The sequence below is a fragment of the Acomys minous genome (assembly GCF_964271855.1).
Source record: "Acomys minous genome assembly, chromosome: 5".
In the NCBI taxonomy this organism is placed as follows: domain Eukaryota; kingdom Metazoa; phylum Chordata; class Mammalia; order Rodentia; family Muridae; genus Acomys; species Acomys minous.
This window is the reverse complement of record NC_140494.1, coordinates 108,894,600-108,914,519: the sequence shown is the minus strand read 5'-3', so window position 1 is coordinate 108,914,519 and position 19,920 is coordinate 108,894,600. Positions and strand designations below refer to the sequence as shown.

Genomic DNA, 19,920 nt, shown 5'->3' with positions numbered 1-19,920 from the left:
GCCCCCAGGATGCTACAGGCTGTTGTAGGTAGGCTGGCAACTAAGCCAGATGGTCTGATAAAACACCTTCTAGTTCTATGCCTCTGTGCAATATTAGACCATTTTATTCATCCATGTGCGAGATAAGGATGTGGGTTGGTGGCAAAGGGACCCAAACTCACATCCTGCTTCTCTAGTGCCTAAGCATTCTCACAGGAGCCATTAAGTCCTTCTGAACTAATCTTGTCTGCAAAATAGAGTGGTTAATGAAATACTGTCTTTACCACATAGATGCTGTGAGATCACACACTTCAGTAGGTTTTCTAGACTGCCAAGTACTTCCCACATGTCACTGATAATTGGAAGGCCGTGGGGGCTACAATAATAATCATCATCATTTCCTGTTAACCAAATGTTTGTGGCTGTCATAGGAAATATGAAAATGATCATAGCTTTTGGGTTTGTTTTTAACTCCTCCTTTCCCAGGGGAAACTTCTGCCCCCCCCCACTGCCTCCTTAGGGGAGGAGCCAAGCAGAAAATGCTGGCCTCAGGCTGAAAGCTGAAGGCATTTTGCCACCCACCAGAACACTCTTTGCATAGAGAGTTGACTCTCAACATGTTTTTCTGCAGGTAATGAAGCCAAGCGTACATTGAGGCCTTTGTGTTCCAATGAGCTCATGTAAAAAGCGAAGCTAGACCCCCCCAGGAAGCATAATTACTTGGATAAACCCTCCACAAACATGCTGATAAACTCACAAAGTTCTTCTTATTGCTCAATGCTAATTGCATTTCCTTGGGTAATCACCATTAAAAATTCACTGATGTTTTTTGGAAACAAGGTGGCCATTGCCTTTTAATTGCTAGAGACCAGCAAGTAAGGAGGAGGCTTCACTGGGAAAACGCTAACTGGGAATACTCAGGAAGTGATCTCTCCAAGATAAGAGGTTCAGTCCTCCAATCCCACTACCACAAAAGAAAGAGAGAGAGAGAGAGAGAGAGAGAGAGAGAGAGAAAGAGAGAGCACTAAGAGGAAAAGGTGAGCCTTGTGAGGAAGCCAGCCTTCCCCTAGGAGCACTGACCCAAAGCCTTCAAAGCCCTGGAAAGCTGCTTTCTTTGCTGCAGATAGTAAAATATAGGTTTGCTTAACTTAAAAGAACTGAATAGTTAGGAACCTGCCAAAATTCCAGAGTTGATGAGTCAAAGTCATTATCTAAGTTTCAGGAAACACATACAGGAGGAAAACTATAGTTCTATTCAGTAACATATGTGACAGTGATGTCTGGTCCTCACTGGCAGTGTGCTGGATTTTGATTCGTCGCCTGGGAGAAGCACAGCTAGGCATGTCTGTGAGGGACTTTCCTGAGATGTGAAACTAAGACCTGCCCTGAATGTGAGTGGCATTACGCACTGGCTGAGACAAAAGCACCAGCATCACTTCCTGACACAGTAGGACCTCACCCTCCTCAGCACAGTGGACTGCATCTTTTTCTCTCTGAGCCAAAATAACCTCCTTTGGTCATGTATTTTTGTCATATTAGCTAATACAAAGAGGGACGGGCTCGACCAAGATTATACATAATTTCCATTTAATAGCAAAACTCTTTCAACCAATTTACAGAACTGTCATTTGAAAAATGGCTTCCTAGCCCAACTCCATTCTTCTTACCTTGTAGACTCCTGCATCCTGCAGGGCTCCTAGAGTTAGCTCAGAACAGGACCAGTGGGGTAGGCAGGGGGAGGATCCTGACTTCCATGTCTTAACCTGAGCTGGTCCAATCTTACCCTTATCTGCCCAGGAACCCTTAAGACAGGGCAGCCTCTAGAGCTGGACTTAGCTCTCCTGTGGTCCCAGGAGAAAGCAGAGTTAGCACACCTCGAGCATCCTCCTAGGGGATGCACATGGGGTGTGAGAAGACAGAGGGGCAGTCTCCCAGATCCTTCTAGAAGCTTCTCCTGTCTCTTCTGTCCTCTTATCTCTTCTTCTTCTTCTTCTTCTTCTTCTTCTTCTTCTTCTTCTTCTTCTTCTTCTTCTTCTTGTCATCATTCCCAGCCAGGCCCCAGCCTCTTTCCTGTCGTGGAGGCTCTCAGATGAGGAAGAAGAAGAACTGGAAGCAGAGTCTTATGGGAGAGGCCCTGTGACCCAGTTGCTGGCTCTCGGTCTGAAGGGATCCATGCATAGATCCACAGTTCTGCATCAGAGGCGGCAGCCGCTTCTCCTGCAGCTAGCGGACCTGCCACAGAGCCAAGAGACGTGTGCTGCTGTGTAATAAGACTGAGGAAAACAACATCACCTAGAGCAAGGAGTCACAGTGTGGCTCTACCACATGCTAGCCAGGTGCTTTTTTTTCCCCCTTGAGACAAGATCTCATATACCCCAAACTGGTCTGGAACTACATCCAAAGATGATAATAAACTTCAAATCCTTCTGTCTCCATCTCTCAAGTGTTTAGAATACCTATGTGCACCACCATGCCTCAATTATAAAATGTTGGGGCTCAAACCCCAGGACCTCTTGAATGCTAGGCAAGCATTTGCCCAACTGAGCTGCACCCCTAGTCCCCTCAGGTGACTTTATAATAGCACGTCACATTCAGAAGGCAGAACCCTGTCTGTCACATGAACCCACGCATATCTGCTGCTCTGGGTTCTTTTTAAATAAAGATTTTTTAAATATAGATACATACCCCATAAGCTCTAGAGCATACTGTGTACCAATGGTCCTTCACCCAACCTTGGGGGAAGATGCTGTCCACTACCACAGCATGTAAGAAACTACTTAACACAAATACTGTGCTTTTTTTTTTTCCCTAACTTTTGTATGGTGGCAGTGTTATGAGTGCTCTTGTGGAAGTCAGAGGACAAGCTCAGGGAACAGTCTTCACCATTCACCTGCCTGAGACATAATCTCTTGGTGGCTGCTGAATGACACTGCCCCTGTCCCCAGCTTTACATGAGTTCTGGGCATTCAGAGTCCTTATACTTCCACAACATGTCATTTACCCACCCTGCCATCTGCCCAGCCAAGTCTACGCTCTGATAGGCACTGTCACACTCAGTCCTCTCTCTAAGCAGATCTATGCAGGACTTTAACTGCCCAGTACTGAGTCCTCTCTGTAGAGTATGATGTGCAGCCACTAGCAACTGCTTTAGGGAGCAGGGATGAACGGTGCTGGAGTAGGTGATAGGTCGGCAACACTGTGGTTACCCACCCCAAGCCTCGCTAGGCTCAGCATAAGTTCTAACTCTTTTAAATCACCACCAAAGAATAAAGCACCGCCAGGATGGGTATGACCAGAACGCTTAGACTTACCAAGGGGAGGAATTTGCCAAAAGTTACCCCCAAAGGGCAAATCTCGGTGACAGACCCAGTCTACCTTTTCCCAGCTAGTGCTTAAATTGCTAGAAATCCAGTGGATTCTTGTGGCAAGCATTCCCTAGCCCCACTTCCGTCCTCAGGAGATCCCCAGTGTCCTGGGGCACGTCTTTCAGAAACTTGGCCAGCTATCCTGTCCCACACTCACCTGCACAGTGTCATGGATCCAGTCCAGGAACTCCGCTACTTTGGCGTAGACACCTGGGTGATTGGGTTCTGCACAGCCTCGACCCCAGCTGACCACCCCTACGAGGTGCCACGTGTCACCACTGGGACACACCAGGGGTCCCCCGCTGTCCCCCTGAGGAATCCAGGTAGGAAGACACAAAGAAACAAAACTCAGACCCGTCTGGTGGAGCATCACCAGTCTACCATGGGGGGTGACTTCTCCTGGGGGGAGAGGGAGGCTCCTGTTTCTTGGCATCATACCTGCTGGCCTCACCTTCCATAAGGCCATGGTATGAACTCCCTAGGGAGGCTGATTTCCCCAATTCATATGCAATAACCAGGGGTCCAAGCTACAGCGAGCCTCCTGCCCCCTCCTTCTCCCACCAGCTGGTCCCCTGCTCTTCCTTCCACTAGCGGCCACACCTGGCATGCGTCTGCCCTTCCGTCCAGGTAGCCGGCACACAGCATGCGATGTGTGAGCGCCCCGCTGTATATGCATGAGCTGTTGCAGAGGTGGGTGCTGAGCAGGGGTGCCACTGTGTCCTGCAGCGTGTCTGAGCTATGAGCTGTAGAAGACACAGGAGAAAGCTGCAGGGTACCAAATGAGGCAAAAACAAAACAAAACCATAGAACATTAAAAAAAAAAAAAAAAGGGACACAAAGACCCAAAAGGAGAAGCTTCGGCAGGGCTACAGACTTGGACCAAAGGACACAAGTCTGCTGGGTGCCCAGCTGAAAATGAGGAGACTAAGAGAAAGTTGCAGGATGCCAAATGCTGAGGTCATGACTCTCGTGGGGCCAAAAGCAGGAGAATGAAATGGCCTGGGCATAGGGGAAAATGCTCAGTGGCTTTCTCCATAGGAATACCCAGGCAGGAGAGTACCCAGGACTCACCAAGGGAGGAAAAGCCATTATCAGGTGAGCAGGGGAGGGGCCAATGCTGCAGCTTAGAGGGTACCTCTCCCTCCCTCCCCACTTCCTACTACGGGCCTGGGAGCTCACTCACTGTGGCTGGGGTCGGTGTGGCCCCAGCCAGACACCCAGCACTGCAACCCTCTTGGAAACTGCTGCTCCTTGGCCGGCAAGCACACTGCGCCCACGGTGTCTGCAGAAAGGCACATACTTCTGCTCTTGGCTCAGGCAGGGCTTCTCTCCTGCAGAGCCTAGGTACAGAGCCTCCTCATCCCTTCTCAACAGTCCTGGACAGTTACTAGACAGACAGATAGGTTGAGCAGTGTCCCACCCAGGGAAGAGGGGGAAGAGGTGTTATGGTATGGCGCCCCCTAGAGGTGGGCAATGTATTTATGGCCCTGTGCCAACCTGGGCGCTGAAGGAAGAATGGAAATTCTTCTGGCACTGGATAGCAAATTCTAATGAGACCCATTTGTCCTTCTCGCCACCAAATGTGGTCTCTGGACCACAATTCCAGAGGTGTGAAACATTAGTCCATGAGTGGAACCAAATATGATTTTAAATCAGATGTAGACATTCCAGGACATAAACACCTTTTCTTCTAACGGCATCAAGGAGAAAGATTCCATTTGGTGCTGGCCCACACCTCTCATATTGCTGTCCATCTCCCATCTAACTAGAGCCAAGTAGGCCCTGGCTCCGCAACTTCTACAGAAGGCTGTAGCCACCTAGAATTTTAACACTGCTTTGTTTTCAAATTACAGATCTGTGTATGGGGATGTATGAGTGTGTGCACGTGGGACTGGGAGTGCATGCATGTGTGCATGTTTCTATGGACTTATGTGGTTTTTTGAGAAGGCATGTCAGAGCATGCAGGGAGGTAGTTGCTGGGATGGCTACAGTCCAGGCAGGGCCACCCTCATGGGGCAGGTACTGTGACAGGAGAAGCCCTGACCCTGGGCTCAGAGGGTCTATTTGTCCTTCTCTAAACTTCAATGCTCTTGCCTCTATATACTTTCTTCATCACAGCTATTATACGGATTGAGCAAAGTGGACTTAAATAAACAAGAAATCTCCTTTCCTGTAATGTATCACAAAGTGGTTGGACCTGGATGAGGCCTGGGAACAAGAGTGGAGCCAGCTACTGCTGGAGAAGGCACAAGTGACGTTCTGCTTGGGACCTCAAAGCAAATGCCATCTGCAGCCCCGCGATGAAAAGAGCCTGAATCCTTGACCTCCAAAGAGCCTTGTAAGTGTTATCGCAATCCAGTCTCGGGAGCATGCGCACATCCTACCATCCCCAACCAACTGAGAGGCTTAAGGTTTGCAGCTACAGGAAGTCTTAGGGGTCCGCTCACGCCTCCTCCCGCCAGCCTCTGCTCCTGGGTCACCGGTCACCGCCCGCACCCAGCCTGCTCACTTCAAGGCCAGAGCCTTACCTGAGAAGTTGAGTGGCGTCCGGAGCTGCAGGAGAGCAACGTCATAGTCATGGTTCTGGGCGCTGTACGAAGGGTGGGGAATGATCTTCTCCACCGTAGCTCCCTGGTGTTGACGGACAGCACTGTGGCTGACCAGCCCTGCATGAACCCGCCAGCTGGATAGGCGGGACAGCCTAAAACTGCACATAGAAACCCACTGAGCCCAGGGAGGAAGGGGCAGAGACGGTTGGCATAAGTGAGGTGGTGGGTGGAGGGAACTCCCTGGGGAAAGCATTAGTGGTCATTGTCACAAGCCTGTGGGTTCCTGGAACCCAAAAACCATGCCTCTTAATATTATCCCCAGTGGCTGGCAAGATCCTGGGCCTGAGGTAGTTGCTCAGCTCCTACACTAGAAGACATAGTTCAGTCAGCAAACTTCTTTCTCCATGGAAGCGTGAGGAGCTGAGTTCAGATCCCCAGAACCCATATAAAAAAGCAGGCGTGGCTGTCTATGTCTATAATCAAACACTGGTGGAGGCAGAGGCAGGCAGGTCCCTGGAGCTTGCTGGCCTCCATACATTCCCACACACAGAAACAGACAAAATGACACACAACTAAAAATAAAATAAATCTTAAAAATGTATAAGGGGGAAAGCAACTGAAGAAGTCACTTGACATTGACCTCTGGCCTCTACATACACATGCACATACATACACACAAACACACACACACACTCTCATGCACACACACCACACACACACACACACACACTAGACACCATACACCATACACACACACACACTAGACATCATATACCACATACACACATACTCTATGTACCACACACACACTATATACCATACACCACACACACACCACATACATCACACATACCACACACACACCACATACATCACACATACCACACACACACCACATACATCACACATAACACACACACACCACATACATCACACATAACACACACACACCACATACATCACACATACCACACACACACCACATACATCACACATAACACACACACATACGACATATATCACACATACCACACACACACACACACACCACATACATCACACATACCACACACACACCACATACATCACACATAACACACACACACACGACATATATCACACATACCACACACACACACACACACCACATACATCACACATACCACACACACACCACATACATCACACATACCACACACACACACACACCCCACATACTGCACACCACACACACCTGAGTGTGCATATAGAAGGAAATATGTGTACACACACACAGAGGAGGGGAAATTTAAAAAACAGTCTCTATGTTATTCTGAACTTGGCACTAAACAAGGACATCACCCTTGCCTACTTGGAGACAGACAGCTGGACACAGACATTTTATTCAGGACATACCATGAGGCAAACAGAAAAGATGACTGTGACCCACCTCCCATCCACCCCCAAGACTTACCTGTGTATGCAGTGGGCAGCGGTCACTACCCAGTGGGGTGCCAATACAGAGCCCCCACACGTGTGCCGGGAGCCAAGCATCACACTAGCTTGCCATGGCCAGCGCCCAGAAGCTACAGCTTGACCGCCGACTATTCGAGAAGCCAGAGGCCTTGCCCCACACTCTGCAAACAGAAAAGGTTAGGGTAGAAAGAAAAAGTGCTGAGTGCAGAGGGCTGGTGTAGACAGCGCTCATCTATTATTCCTGATCATAAGTAGGGGGACAGGAAGATAAGTGTATTGATTACTTCAGCCTGTACACCTGAGAAGAGCAGGGACCATGTCTGTGGGGTCTATGGAGCTCTCGTGCCCACCACACTGTACAAGTCAAGGTGTCCGGGCACGATATGAGGGGTGTGAGAAGGGACTGATAAATACATGGACAGCTGCATGGAAAAGTGGGTGAGGGAAGCCAGTACAATGCTTATCATTTGGCTATAATTCACTACCCACCCTTAGTCTGTCTGTCTGTCTGTCTGTCTCTCTCTCTCTCTCTCTCTCTCCTATCTGGTTTTAGTTTTGGCTTTTCTAGAGAGGGTTTCTCTGTGTAGCCTTGGCTATCCTGGACTCACTTTGTAGACCAGGCTGGCCTCAAAGTCACAGAGATCCGCCTGCCTCTGCCTCCCAGAGTACTGCGATTACAGGCTTGAGCCAGCGTGCCTGGCTCCACCCGTAGTCTCCTGAAGCTGCTGCTAGAGCTTGCGTATTCGCAACCAGTAATAATGCCACGTCTAGAGCTCTTCAGAAGGAAGGGGCAGAGAGTGGCAGTAGTGGAGTAGAGAGCCATCAGCCCAGCACAGTGGTTGATGGGACACATGACAGAGACTTCAAAAGACACTCTTAGAGTGGGTTGTATCTGCAAGGAGCCCAGCAGAAAGACGGGGAGGTGGGCAAGGGCACTCAAGCCCAGCTCACACAGACAGGCACACACACAGAAACCTGGACGAGCCCCTCCACACAGCTCTTCCATACTCAGGAGAACTGGAAGACTTCCTCCTCCCTCCCACCACCAGCTTCCTGGACACGGGATATGACTCACCAGAGCATTTGAGAGAAACAATTCGGCCAGAAGGACAGTTAGTGCTGCAAAACAAGGGTAACCCTAAGAAGCTGGCAGTGCCAGAAGTGGAGTAGTCAGGGGGGTTCCCCACAGTTTTGTTTTTGCTTTCTTGAGACAGTGTATCATGTGACCCGGGCTGGCCAACGGTGACTGTGCACTCCTGACTCTCTTGGCACAGCTTCCTAAGCAGTAGGACTTCAGGTGTGTACCACCACTCCCAGCCTATTACATAGTTCTTACGGCCTTAATATGCTACCATCTTTACCATTTTCTTCCCACCCTTCACAAACACCCAGCCCCCACCCCACCCCGTACCCCCCACAGGATCGCAGCCTGCCCGTTCTGCCCCAGCAACCAGAGGGAAACAGAAAGCCCTCACAGCCCTGGAAGAGCAGTTTGGATAAGGTCCATATTTACAACAGAGAATTGACAAGTGAGACAGCCCAGCTGTTTCCATGTGCTCCGAGTAAACAGGTGCTCAGCGGGTGAATGAATGGCGTGGTGTGGATGAATGGATAGAGCCCTGCACCCAGCCTCCTTCCAGGCCCAGCCTCTTTCCTGTCCCAGCATAGTCACGCGCTTGTTCTCGTGTTCCCTCCTGCCCCTTGCATAAGCCTCAACTCCCTTGGGACCCAACGTTCTTGCCTCGCTCTTCCCATCTCTTCCCTCCGGAAGTCCAGTCCCTGGTCCACTTGCTTTCTATTTTCCTAACCCTGTAGCCCTCCTGGAGGACTTAGGAATCTCACAGAGAGAGGAGGACAACTGGGGTCCCCTCTGTCTCCAGTGCACTCCTAAGAATGAAGCTGGGGCTTGAAAGAAGGTGAGCAAGTAGGCTGAGAATGCTTCAGAGCAGGGGCGGGCCATCCACCTCCCCCTGCCTCCCAGGCTTCAGGCAGTTTGAAGGAGCCCAAGCTGGGCCAAGACCTCTCAGTTTGTGCTGCCTAGAACATGGTAAAAAGCTTGGCTCATTTAGAATCCATTTTATTTTATTTTATTTTATTTTATTTTATTTTATTTTATTTTATTTTATGTGTTTTCAAGACAGGGTCTCTCTGTGTAGCCTTGGCTGTCCTGGAGTTGCTTCATAGACCAGGCTGGCCTCGAACTCTTATTTTATTATTTTTGGATGCTCTTGTTCACTTTTTTCCTGAGATAACCAGAATTAACACAATCAAATCATAGCCACATGGGTCCCCTGACGTGGAGTAATGAGCCTGGCCCCAAATGTGCACTAGTTGGTTGTTGGTCACACTGCCTCCTATAAGACTGTTTAACCTCACTGAGCCTTGGTTTCCCTGCCTGCAAAAGTAAATTCTGGTTTGAACACAAAATGACCCACCAAAAGCTCACAGGTAGAGTACCTGGTCCCCGACCCATGGCACTATTTTCAGAAGTTCTGGTAATGTTAAGCAGTAGAGCCTAGCTAGAGGAGGCAGGTCACTGCAGGCATGTCCTCGAGGCACAGATCTTATCCTCCGCTTTCTGTCCACAGGAGGTGAACAGCTGTCTCCTGTACATGCTGTCACCATGATGTTCTGTCCTAGCATGTGGGGCCAAGCAATCATTGGCTGAACCATATATAACTGTGAAGCAAAGAGGTCTTTCTTCCCTTATTTTGCTTTTCACATGCATTTGGTCATAGCAACGTAAAACCACCCACAGGGGGAGTAAGATGACCATTCTAAGTCATAAAAACCTTGGGGGGATTTTAGGTTTTGGTTTTGGGTTTTTTGGTTGGTTGGTTGGTTGGTTGTTTTTGTTTTGAGATATATTCCTGTATCCCAGGCTGACCTCAAACTCTGTATATAGTTTTAATGTCTTTGTTCATCCTCCTGCCTCTACCTGCTGCTTAGAATTCAAGCAACAATACCACACAGTTTATACAGCACTAGGGATTGTACACAGGGCTTTGTGTGTGCTAGGCTAAGCACTCTACAATGTCTGGGCTACATGCTCAGTTTTGCATTTCTTGGGTGAAGTAAATGCTATATGGCAGGCCGTGTGACCTGGGTTTGCAGCTTATGACTGGGAAACAGTCTTCTCTGCTCTCCTTACACTGCCTAGGCCCTCACCATCAGGATCCCTGCAGGACGATCTCTCTAGACCGCCCATCACTCACCTAGCCCATAGAAGCCCTACCTGGGCTGCCATGCCTCCTCTAGGTGGCCTCCCAGGCCAGCAGAGAGCTGGGCAAACTCCTGGGACCTGTTGAGCTTGATGTCAGACAGATTCACTGCCTTGTGCTGAGTGAGCCTGGACAGAGGAAGAGAAAACAAGAGGAAGGCAGCTTCCAAGTCAGTAGCCTGAGTGAGGTCACAGGGTCAGAACAACACTGTGCATGAGACAACACTGTGCATGAGACAACACTGTGCATGAGGCAGCATCGTGAATGAGCGAGAGCAGGAAGGTGGCTTCTGAAGGCACCCTCCAACCCCAGTCGCCCCACAAGCCAGCCAGCCTCTGCAAGTATGGCTCTTACCTGAGGTGCCCAAGACTCTGGCAGATGTGTATCCCCAGGGCGGGGTTCCAGCCCCCGTGGCAGACCAGGAGCCAGTCTGGCCGAGCCCTTACTTGCACTTCAAGCAGGAGATCCTCGCCATTTAATCTGAAAGATACTAAAGCTGCCATGTGAAAACCCTCCTGCCTCTCTCTCTCTCTCTCTCTCTCTCTCTCCTATATTGAAACTTCCATCCCTCAGTGCAACTATGTTCGGACATAGAGCCTAGGAAGGCAATTAAGATTAAACAAAGAAGCTTGTTCTGCAGCGTGGTTGACAGAGTGCTTTCCCAGCATGCACACAGGCCTGGCTTTGATTCCCAATGCTGCAGGAACTCGGTGTGGTGGAACTTCCTGTAATCCCTACATTCAATCTGGAGCTAGAGGCAGCCTATCTCATTGAAGCTCATCTTTGGCTACAGACTGAGTTAGAAGCCAGCATGGATATATTAGATACTTAAGAAAAATGAAATGAGGTCATAGGGTTCTGGTCCAGTAGGGTCATCTAGTATCCCAACTGTGAGAAAATAAATGCACGAACACGCATGTATACACACACACACACACACACACACACACACACACACACACACATACCACCCCATCTGTACTGTCTTGTTACAGCAGGCTAGATGACTAATACAAAGGCTCAAAACTAAGCTTCTTTTGTATATTTGCATGCTTTATTATTTATTATTGCGTGCAGCAAATATGTTTATTTCATTTCCATTGTACATGGAAATGGAAGCTCAAAGAAATAATGTACCCAAGGCCATGCATCTAGCAAAAATAAGAAAACTCCAGCTTTGATCTCACTGCTGTAACTCTTCCTAGCCTCCAGCCTTTGGGCAGCATTGCACTGTGTGAACTCCAACACTTACCTAGAGAAGGGACCGCAGAGACATCCAGGGGACAATACGTAGTGATGTTCCCACATATCCTAGTTTCCCTATTGTTCACATACTGCCACCCCATACCCTTACTCCTCTTCCCCCACGTTGCTAGCTCACACTACCCCAAATGACAGGCTCCCATCTCTTCTGCTGGCCTGGCCTCCTAGCCACACCCCAGCTAAAGATCTGGACCCTCTTCAGAGAAGCCTACAAACCCTACCTCTGAGATCAGTGCTGCCAGGTGGACTTTGTCACCACCCTCATCCCAGTACAGGAAGAGATAGATGGGTGGTAAAAAAAACTGCTAGTCCTTCATTTTGGTCCTGAAGCTGAAAAGGGCTGGGTGAAAGGCTAGTGCCTTTAGCTTTAAGGGGGTGGCCCACCTGTTTTAGGAAGAGATGGGAGAAACTCTTCCTCATTGCTGACTCCTGGGCAGCTCAGAGTCATCTCCTCCTCCTGCAATGTCCCGGAGAGGGGTGGAGAGGTGGCCGGCCATAGATACAATACTTCAAGGAAGCACAGAGAGAGTCACAGAGAGGCTGGGGATGGGAAGGGAAACCCGCTAGAGGGGCTCAAGGTGCCTAGCAAGTCAGTACTGCACTAGGGGTAGGCCTGCCTCCTAGAGATTCTCTATTGGCCGTGTTGCCTATGGACAGACCCCAATCAATTGGTAAGGGGAGCACAAAACTCTCTGTCAGACTAGCCTGTGCTTCCATTTGTGTGTCTGTCTCTTTCTCAGTGGGAACAATTTCTAGGGGGAAAAACTGACTAAAACCATGCGTCGTTCACATAAATGACAGGGCTTTAAGGACAAGCTCTTTATGACACTTGCATCCCTGCTGTTCCATGGGTGACCCCCTTCCCTGCCTTGCTGTCTGCACAGCACAGATGAGGGAGGGGCTTGTCCATCTATATATAATGCCTGTTCAGCACCTGCTTCTGTGCCCCACATCCTGTCCTCCTCCCCTCTTCAGACAGAAGGGCCCAGCACTGACCTAGGAGCCACGAACCAACACCTGCCCCAGCCAGCAGTCCCAGGGCTCCCAGTATCGCACAGCCACGTTGCAAGCAGCACCAGCGTTGGGACTGAGAGGCTATGAAGGAAGCAGAGAGCTGCCTGGGTTTCCTGCTTTGTCCAGCAAGCTTTACTCAACCTTGAGGCAGCCTGCCTCTGCCCCCGTGTACTCAAAAGGGAGAGGGCCAAGTTCTGATCTTTGATGCCCAGATACTACTTGGTCCTAAAGTGAGAAACAGAGCAAGTGGGGGATAAAGGATGAGATGTCTCTCATCCTCACACTGACCCAAGAAGACTATAAGAGATGGAGAAAGAGTATTCTTTGCTGGTCCCTTGCTGGCCCTCCCTAATGGCCCAGTGTAACCTACTGGGTTGCCGCTGTTCTCCCAACTCTCTTCTGAAGATCCCAGGTCCAGGACCCTCTTCTGTGCACCGAATCTCCATTGGGCCTTGGTCATCCAGTGTAGAACTCTGGAGAAATAGTTGTTGTGAATCCAGCAGCCCCATACCAGGGCTGCCAAGAGAACACCAAGTTCTCACCACATTCCAGTGTCTAATCTCAGCCCTGTGCCCCAAGGCTATCTGTAAGTCTCTATTTACATGGGAGATGCTATGCAGGCCCTTTCTGTTCTCCTGGGTCCCTGAACCCCATTCACTTCACTCTCATATGACTGTAATAGCAAAGGGAAAACTGGAACCCAGACTTTGGTCCACAACAGGGCTCATGTTCTTCATTAACCATGCTTCCCATGAGCATCAAAGGAACACCCCTTGAGGTCTGTCAACACCAACTCTAGGCACCTTCATTCCTTCCTATCTTTGAAAAGGAAAATAGGGACACACACACACACACACGCACACACACACGCATGCACGCACGCACACACCAATCATTCTCCAAAAGGATCTTGCCCAAGTGCATGAGACAGTATTAGGAATTCAGGATAAATCAGCATGGACTGTAGTTCCTTACAGAATTCTCAGTCTTGTCCCAAAGACAAGTCATAGTACATGTCAAATGACCACAAAGAGTTCAACTAAAGCACCAACGGCATTCAAAAGTGTAAGAGGTGATTTCTAGAGGGAGCAGTCTCTAAGGCAGTGCCCTCTTGGGTGAGTGGGGCTTGAGCTGAAGTGTTCCTATCAGGCACTGTGTGGTCCAGTGTGGGAAGCCGCGCTCACATTCGCCAATACAAGATGGCGCTGACATCCTGTGTCCCATGCTGACAAACAACTAATCTGCGCATGTGCGAAGGGATTTTCCACTTGTGCTCTGCCTCTCCCGTGGCGTCATCTCGCCCGATGAGCAACAGCCAATCAGGGACTGACACATCCTAAGCGGAGGACAGTTTCCTATATAAGGGATGGGTTTCTGCTGTTTGGTCTCTCTGTCTCCATTTTACTCGTTGTAAGCTTATGCTTTCCCTCTCAAGATGCATTAAAGCTTTACTGCAGAAGGATCCTGTTTGTGTGTGCAGCGTCGTTCTTGCTGGCGAGACGGTAACGCTAGCCACAGTCCAGGCAAAGGATATTGATGAAGCAAAGATAGGGTGGTAAGAAAGCAAAAAGCAGGATAGCTCACATGTATGCCTGAAGTGCTTGACCCATGATGAGCAATGAAATAAGACAGTTGACAAGCACTGGGAGTTTATCACTTGGTCTCCAGCCGACCCTGTGAGCTTAGATAATTTAGACCATTACTCCGAACTTCAATTTTATCATTCATAAAATCAGAGTGATAACTCCTCCTTCCTAATGATTAACCCCACATACCCTGGTGTCCTTTAGCCACAGTTGGTAAAAGGTGAGCATCCCAATCCACGGGAAGGGGCTAGGTCACTGGCCTGGCCATTACTCTCTGTGGTACAAAGCCTGAGTAATCTTTCTGAGAGGCAGTTAGGGGCATGGTGGTCCAGTCTTTAAAGTGCTTGGTGGATCCTTGCAGCCTCAGCATCAAGCTAAGCCTTCACATCCTAGCTTCTAGACTCCTGTGATCTTGCCCTTCCTGGTCTCTTCATCCTCATTGCCAGTACCTGCTCTCTCCATGGCACTGTCGTTCCTCAGAACCTTCAGGTGCTCTCACACTACAGAGTGTGCAGTGTCTGCTGCTCCCACCTCACATACCTGTCTCCTACTGGCCCTTCAGTGTCCTTAACTACAGGGAACTTATTCTTGACTTATATGGGCCTCCCTTGTTTCTCTTTCCTTCCACGCTGTTCTGTGTATACAAAAAGGCAACACTGGTAAAGTGCACAGAGGTAAGGAAGGAGAAAAACGAAAGGAAGGATGGAAGAAAGGGTGAGAGGTGGGAGGGAAGGAGGGAGGGATGGAGGAATGAAGGAAAGGAGAAAGGAGGGAGGAAAATAATGTGGTTCAACAGGCTTTATAAATTATAAAACACAAGCTATGTGCTAATTATAATGATGTCAATAAGAAATACATGTAAGCTGTAAATCCTTCCTCAAGGAATTTGTAATCCAATAGAATAAATATAACACCTCAAAATTGGATTCTAGCTGAGTGTGGTGGTGCATGCTTGTAGTCACAACATTCGATAGGTAAAGCAGAAGGATCATAAGGCCAGCCTCAGCTGCACAGAAAACTTTCTTTAAAAAAAAAATGACAGGGAGGCAGAGGCAGGTGGGCTAGCCTGGTCTGCAGAATGAGTTCCAGGACAGCTAGAGCCACACAAAGAAACCCTGTCTCAGAAAAGTCAAAAGGGGGGTTGGGGATAAAGTAATAAAGACTGCTTGGCACTGGCATAGAAACAGACAGGTGGATCAATGGAAGCGAATCGAATTGAAGACCTAGAAATAAACCCACACAGCTATGGACACTTGATTTTTGACAAAGAAGCCAAAGCTATACAATGGAAAAAAGATAGCATCTTCAACAAATGGTGCTGGTCTAACTGGATGTCTACTTTAGAAAAATGCAAATAGACCCTGATTTATCACCCTGCACAAAACTGAAAATTCAAGTGGATTAAAGACCTCAACATAAAACCAGACACACTAAATCTCTTAGAAGAAAAAGTGAGGAAGATCCTTGAGCTCATTGGCACAGGAGACAACTTCCTGAACAGAACACCAATATCTCAGACTCAAAGATCAATAATTAATAAATGGGACTTCATGAAACTGAAAAGCTTCTGTCAACAGAACAAAATGGCAACCTACAGACTGTGGAAAGATCTTCACCAACCCTACAGCTGATAGAGAGCTAATATCCAAAAGATATAAATGACTCAAGAAATTAAACACCACCAAACCAAATAATCCAATTAAAAATGGGGTACAGAACTAAACAGAATTCTGAACAAAAGAATACCGATAGCTGAGAAACATTTAAAGAAATGTTCAATGTCTCTAGTCATCAGAAAAATGCAAATCAAACAAACTCTGAGATTCCACCTTACACACGTCAGAATGGCTAAAATCAAAACTCAAATGGCAGCACATGCTGGCACGGATGTGGAGAAAGGGAAACACTCCTCAATTGCTGGTGGGAGTGCAAATTTATACAACTAATTTGGAAATCAGTCTTGCACTTTCCCAGAAAATTGGGACTAGTTCTACCTCAAGACCCAGATATATCATTCCTGTGCACATTCCCAAAAGATGCTCCACCATACAACATTTGCTCAACTATGTTCATAGCAGCTTTATTCATAATAGTCAGAATCTGGAAACAACCTAGATGTTCCTCAACTGAAGAATGAATAAAGAACCTGTGGTACATTTACACAATGAAATACTACTCAGCTGTTAAAAACAAAGAAATCTTGTAATTGACAGGCAAATGGATGGAACTAGAAAAAATCACCCTGAGGTAAATCCAGACCCAGAAAGGCATGCATGGTATATACTCACTTACAAGCACATATTAGCCACATAATGCAGGATAACCCCACTACAATACATAGACCTAAAGAAAACAAATACCAAGGAGGACCTAGGGAGGATTCTTAATTCTCATTCAGAAGGACAAATAGAATAGACACTGGAAACAGTTGAAGAGAAGGAACAGGACGAGAGCCTGCCATAGAGGTCCTCTGAAAGACTCCACCCAGTGGGGAATTGAAGCAGATGCTGAGACTTGCCGACAAACTCTGGGGTGGAGCACAGGGAGTCTTATGGAAGAGTTGGGGGATAGAAGGACCTGGAGGGGACAGGATCTCTACAGTGGAACCAACAAATCTGTCTGGGAAGTGGGTGGGTGGGGGTGCTACATGGTGAGGACCTAGACCCTCTGCTCAGATGTAATAGATGGGTAGAACAGTCTCCTTGGGGGTCCTATAATATGGAGAGTAGGAGATACCTCTAATATGGACTCTAATGCCCACTCGTTAGTCATTTCACCCTGGCAGGGTGGCCTCGCCAGGCTACAGAGGAAGAGGATACGGACTGTCCAGATGAGACTTGATAAGCTGAGGTCAGATGGGAGGGGAAGAGGGTTCCCCCTTTCTACAGACTTGGGGAGCAGGAGGCAGGAGGATGAGGGAGGGAGAGTGAGACCAGGAGGTGACAAGGGAGGAGGTTACAATTGGGATGCAAAGTGAACAAATTAAAAAGAAGAAGAAGAAGAAGAAGAAGAAGAAGAAGAAGAAGAAGAAGAAGAAGAAGAAGAAGAAGAAGAAGAAGAAGAAGAAGGAGAATTGGGGCTGAAGAGATGGCTCAGGAATTAAGAGCACTGACTGGGTGCCCATCCAGAGGTCCTGAATTCAATTCGTAGCAATCACCAACATCTATAATTGGATCTGATGCCCTCTTTTGTCATGCAGGCATACATGCAAATAGAAAGAGTATTCATATACATATATAAATAAATCTAGAAGGAGGAAGAAGAGGAGGAGGAGGAGGAAGGCAGCTCAGGCAGTAAAGGGCTTCCGTGCATTCATGAAGGCTTAGATTCTATCCTCAGAATCTAAGTTAAATCCCCAGGGCCTGGTAACACAAGATTTTAATCCCTGGGACTTGATGGCCAGCTAGCATACCCAAACCAGTAAAAGACCAGCAAAAGACCCTGTCTCAAAAAAGAAAAAAAAAAGGGAAATAAAGGAAGGAAGGAAGGAAGGAAGGAAAAGAAAAGAAAAACATCAAGATCGGTAGCATCTGAGGAGTGACACCTAGGGTTGTCCTATGACCTACGAATGTGTATGCATACATGTGCACGCACGCACACACACACACACACACACATACACACACATACGCACACATACACACACAACTGTGGTGATTCCTATCTGAAGATCGATCACCTTTCCCTTTTGACACAATGGATTGTCCCAAGTGATGGCAAAAGCCTGAACCACTGACTCCAAAGCAATATCATCTTAGGTGTGATTTTCATATGTTCAATGAAACATCTCCAGGGTCCTGCCTTTGTGGCCTACAAAACTGGTGTTCCTCATCTTTCATCTAATGTAAAGGAAAACCTGTCAGCCTCACCCGGTACAGCCCCTAAACTGTCCAAAAGCTGTTTCCCTAGCCTACCAGTGAGCCCCCATGCCAGTTCAGGTAGCACAGAAGGCAGCAACTCAACCCCTTCCTGCAGAATGAGATGCCAGCCCACCTCCTCAACACCAGTCACAGCCAATGTAGAACTGAGCCTCCCAGCAGAGCCCAGCCACACTTCTCCAGGAGAAGCATAGCTCTTGGTGTGTGTCCTAACACAAACACAAACTCCATTTGTGACTAGAGATGAGCGCCAAGAAAAATAGGCTTAGAAAACCAATGCAAAAATAAGGAAGTGGCCATAGGCGTGTGTGGTTCTTCTTTAGGGTGTAGTTCCTCTTGAGCAGGTACTCTCTCCAATCAGAGAGCCAGAGTCCATTATAGAAAGAGTCCACACACACTCAGCCTTTCCTCTTGTCTTAATATCTAGGTTTCAAGCCCAGCCTCTCAACAAATCACCTCGTCTCAGGTCCTGCCCCGTCTCAAAATGCACCTGCCCAGACTCAAGCAGTATTCTAAGAACACGGGCCTTCAACAGAAAGACACCTCTTCGCTCTACTAAGTAGGAGTCAATTTAATGCTTTGCTTGGTACAGCCAGAAGGTAAAAGAAGAAGATGAAAGACAGTCTCCGGAGAGAACTCTTGCTGGGATGCAATCCCTGCTCCTGAGCCACCGGAAGAGGCTCGTCTACCAACCTAGCATGCAGGGGTCGGAGGTGAGCAGGCATAGAGGGATGGCATGGGGCACAGTCTTACCGTGTGAGTTAGTTGCACTGAGGTAAGGCTGTGAGGTCTACTGGGCAGGGTGTGGCTCCTGTCCTCAAGTCAGGATTGATTCAACAGCCCAGCCAGCATGGTTGGAGGCTGAAGTCTTCCAGATTCACACATAGCCCCTCCCCTTGTCCCCCGCCCCTACACACATAGACACCGTACCAGAGAGACAATGAACTATGCTCAGAGCCCATGAATAGGCCCCTTGTTGTACAGAATCGGGGCAAGGGCTGGGCTGGGCCTGGCAGCCCCAGCCCCTCCTATCTGCTAGCTGGATGCTTGGAAACAGAAAAAAAAAAAAAAGGTGAGGGGGGGGCAGGCTAGTGTTGCTTAGCAACCAGGTCCCTTGTGCCAAAAAAATGTGCCTCGTGTACACTAGTACAATTCCCCCTTCTTGCTGACAGGGCTGCCCTAAAGAGTGATATTAGCATGTGTGGAAAATCTGTCTGAGCTCTATGGAAGCTGGCCTTCCCAGCAGCCTCAAGCTGTCACCATGTTGGGGCTGGAAGGTGAGGATGAGAAATCTTCGTTATGTGCTGGTGGCACCTTTCACCCGATTGCTAGGAAGTGAGGCCTCCCTGCCTAGTTCACCCCTGGGATCCAGTAGCCATTGGTGCTATCTTGTTTCAAGTTCAAGATGGCATAGCTGATCTCAGCCTGGAGCTGGACACTCCTCCATGTCTCTTTAAAGGAGAAGCAGGGGACTGCCAGGGAAGCGGGGACCAGAGTGGTCTCCTCTCTTCCAGGATGCCTTTCATGGACCCTTCAGGGCGTCAGTTCAATAGGACAGACTTTAGCGTCCACTCTTTCCCCATCAACCTCGCTGTGAAAGGAGCGTGTAG

At 48.4% G+C, this 19,920-nt stretch overlaps 1 protein-coding gene across 2 annotated transcripts; it reads right to left on the bottom strand.

The window, feature by feature from the left end:
- Window positions 1–1,866: 1,866 nt before the first annotated feature.
- Window positions 1,867–19,190, bottom strand: TMPRSS5 (transmembrane serine protease 5). 2 transcript variants are annotated; one of them, XM_084781358.1, is made up of 13 exons: window positions 19,064–19,190; window positions 13,217–13,319; window positions 12,829–12,927; window positions 12,217–12,339; window positions 10,924–11,065; window positions 10,584–10,697; window positions 8,424–8,467; window positions 7,347–7,509; window positions 5,873–6,051; window positions 4,528–4,626; window positions 3,945–4,087; window positions 3,502–3,654; window positions 1,867–2,211 (listed from the first exon to the last, which is right to left on the bottom strand). In XM_084781358.1, the coding sequence occupies exons 2-13, from the start codon at window positions 13,290–13,292 to the stop codon at window positions 2,203–2,205; spliced, it is 1,344 nt and encodes a 447-aa protein (XP_084637484.1). In that variant the 5' UTR covers window positions 13,293–13,319; window positions 19,064–19,190; the 3' UTR covers window positions 1,867–2,202. The 2 variants fall into 2 exon arrangements, with proteins under 2 accessions (XP_084637484.1, XP_084637485.1); XM_084781359.1 differs by having other exon boundaries at window positions 10,924–11,059.
- Between the last annotated feature and the right edge of the window lie 730 nt (window positions 19,191–19,920).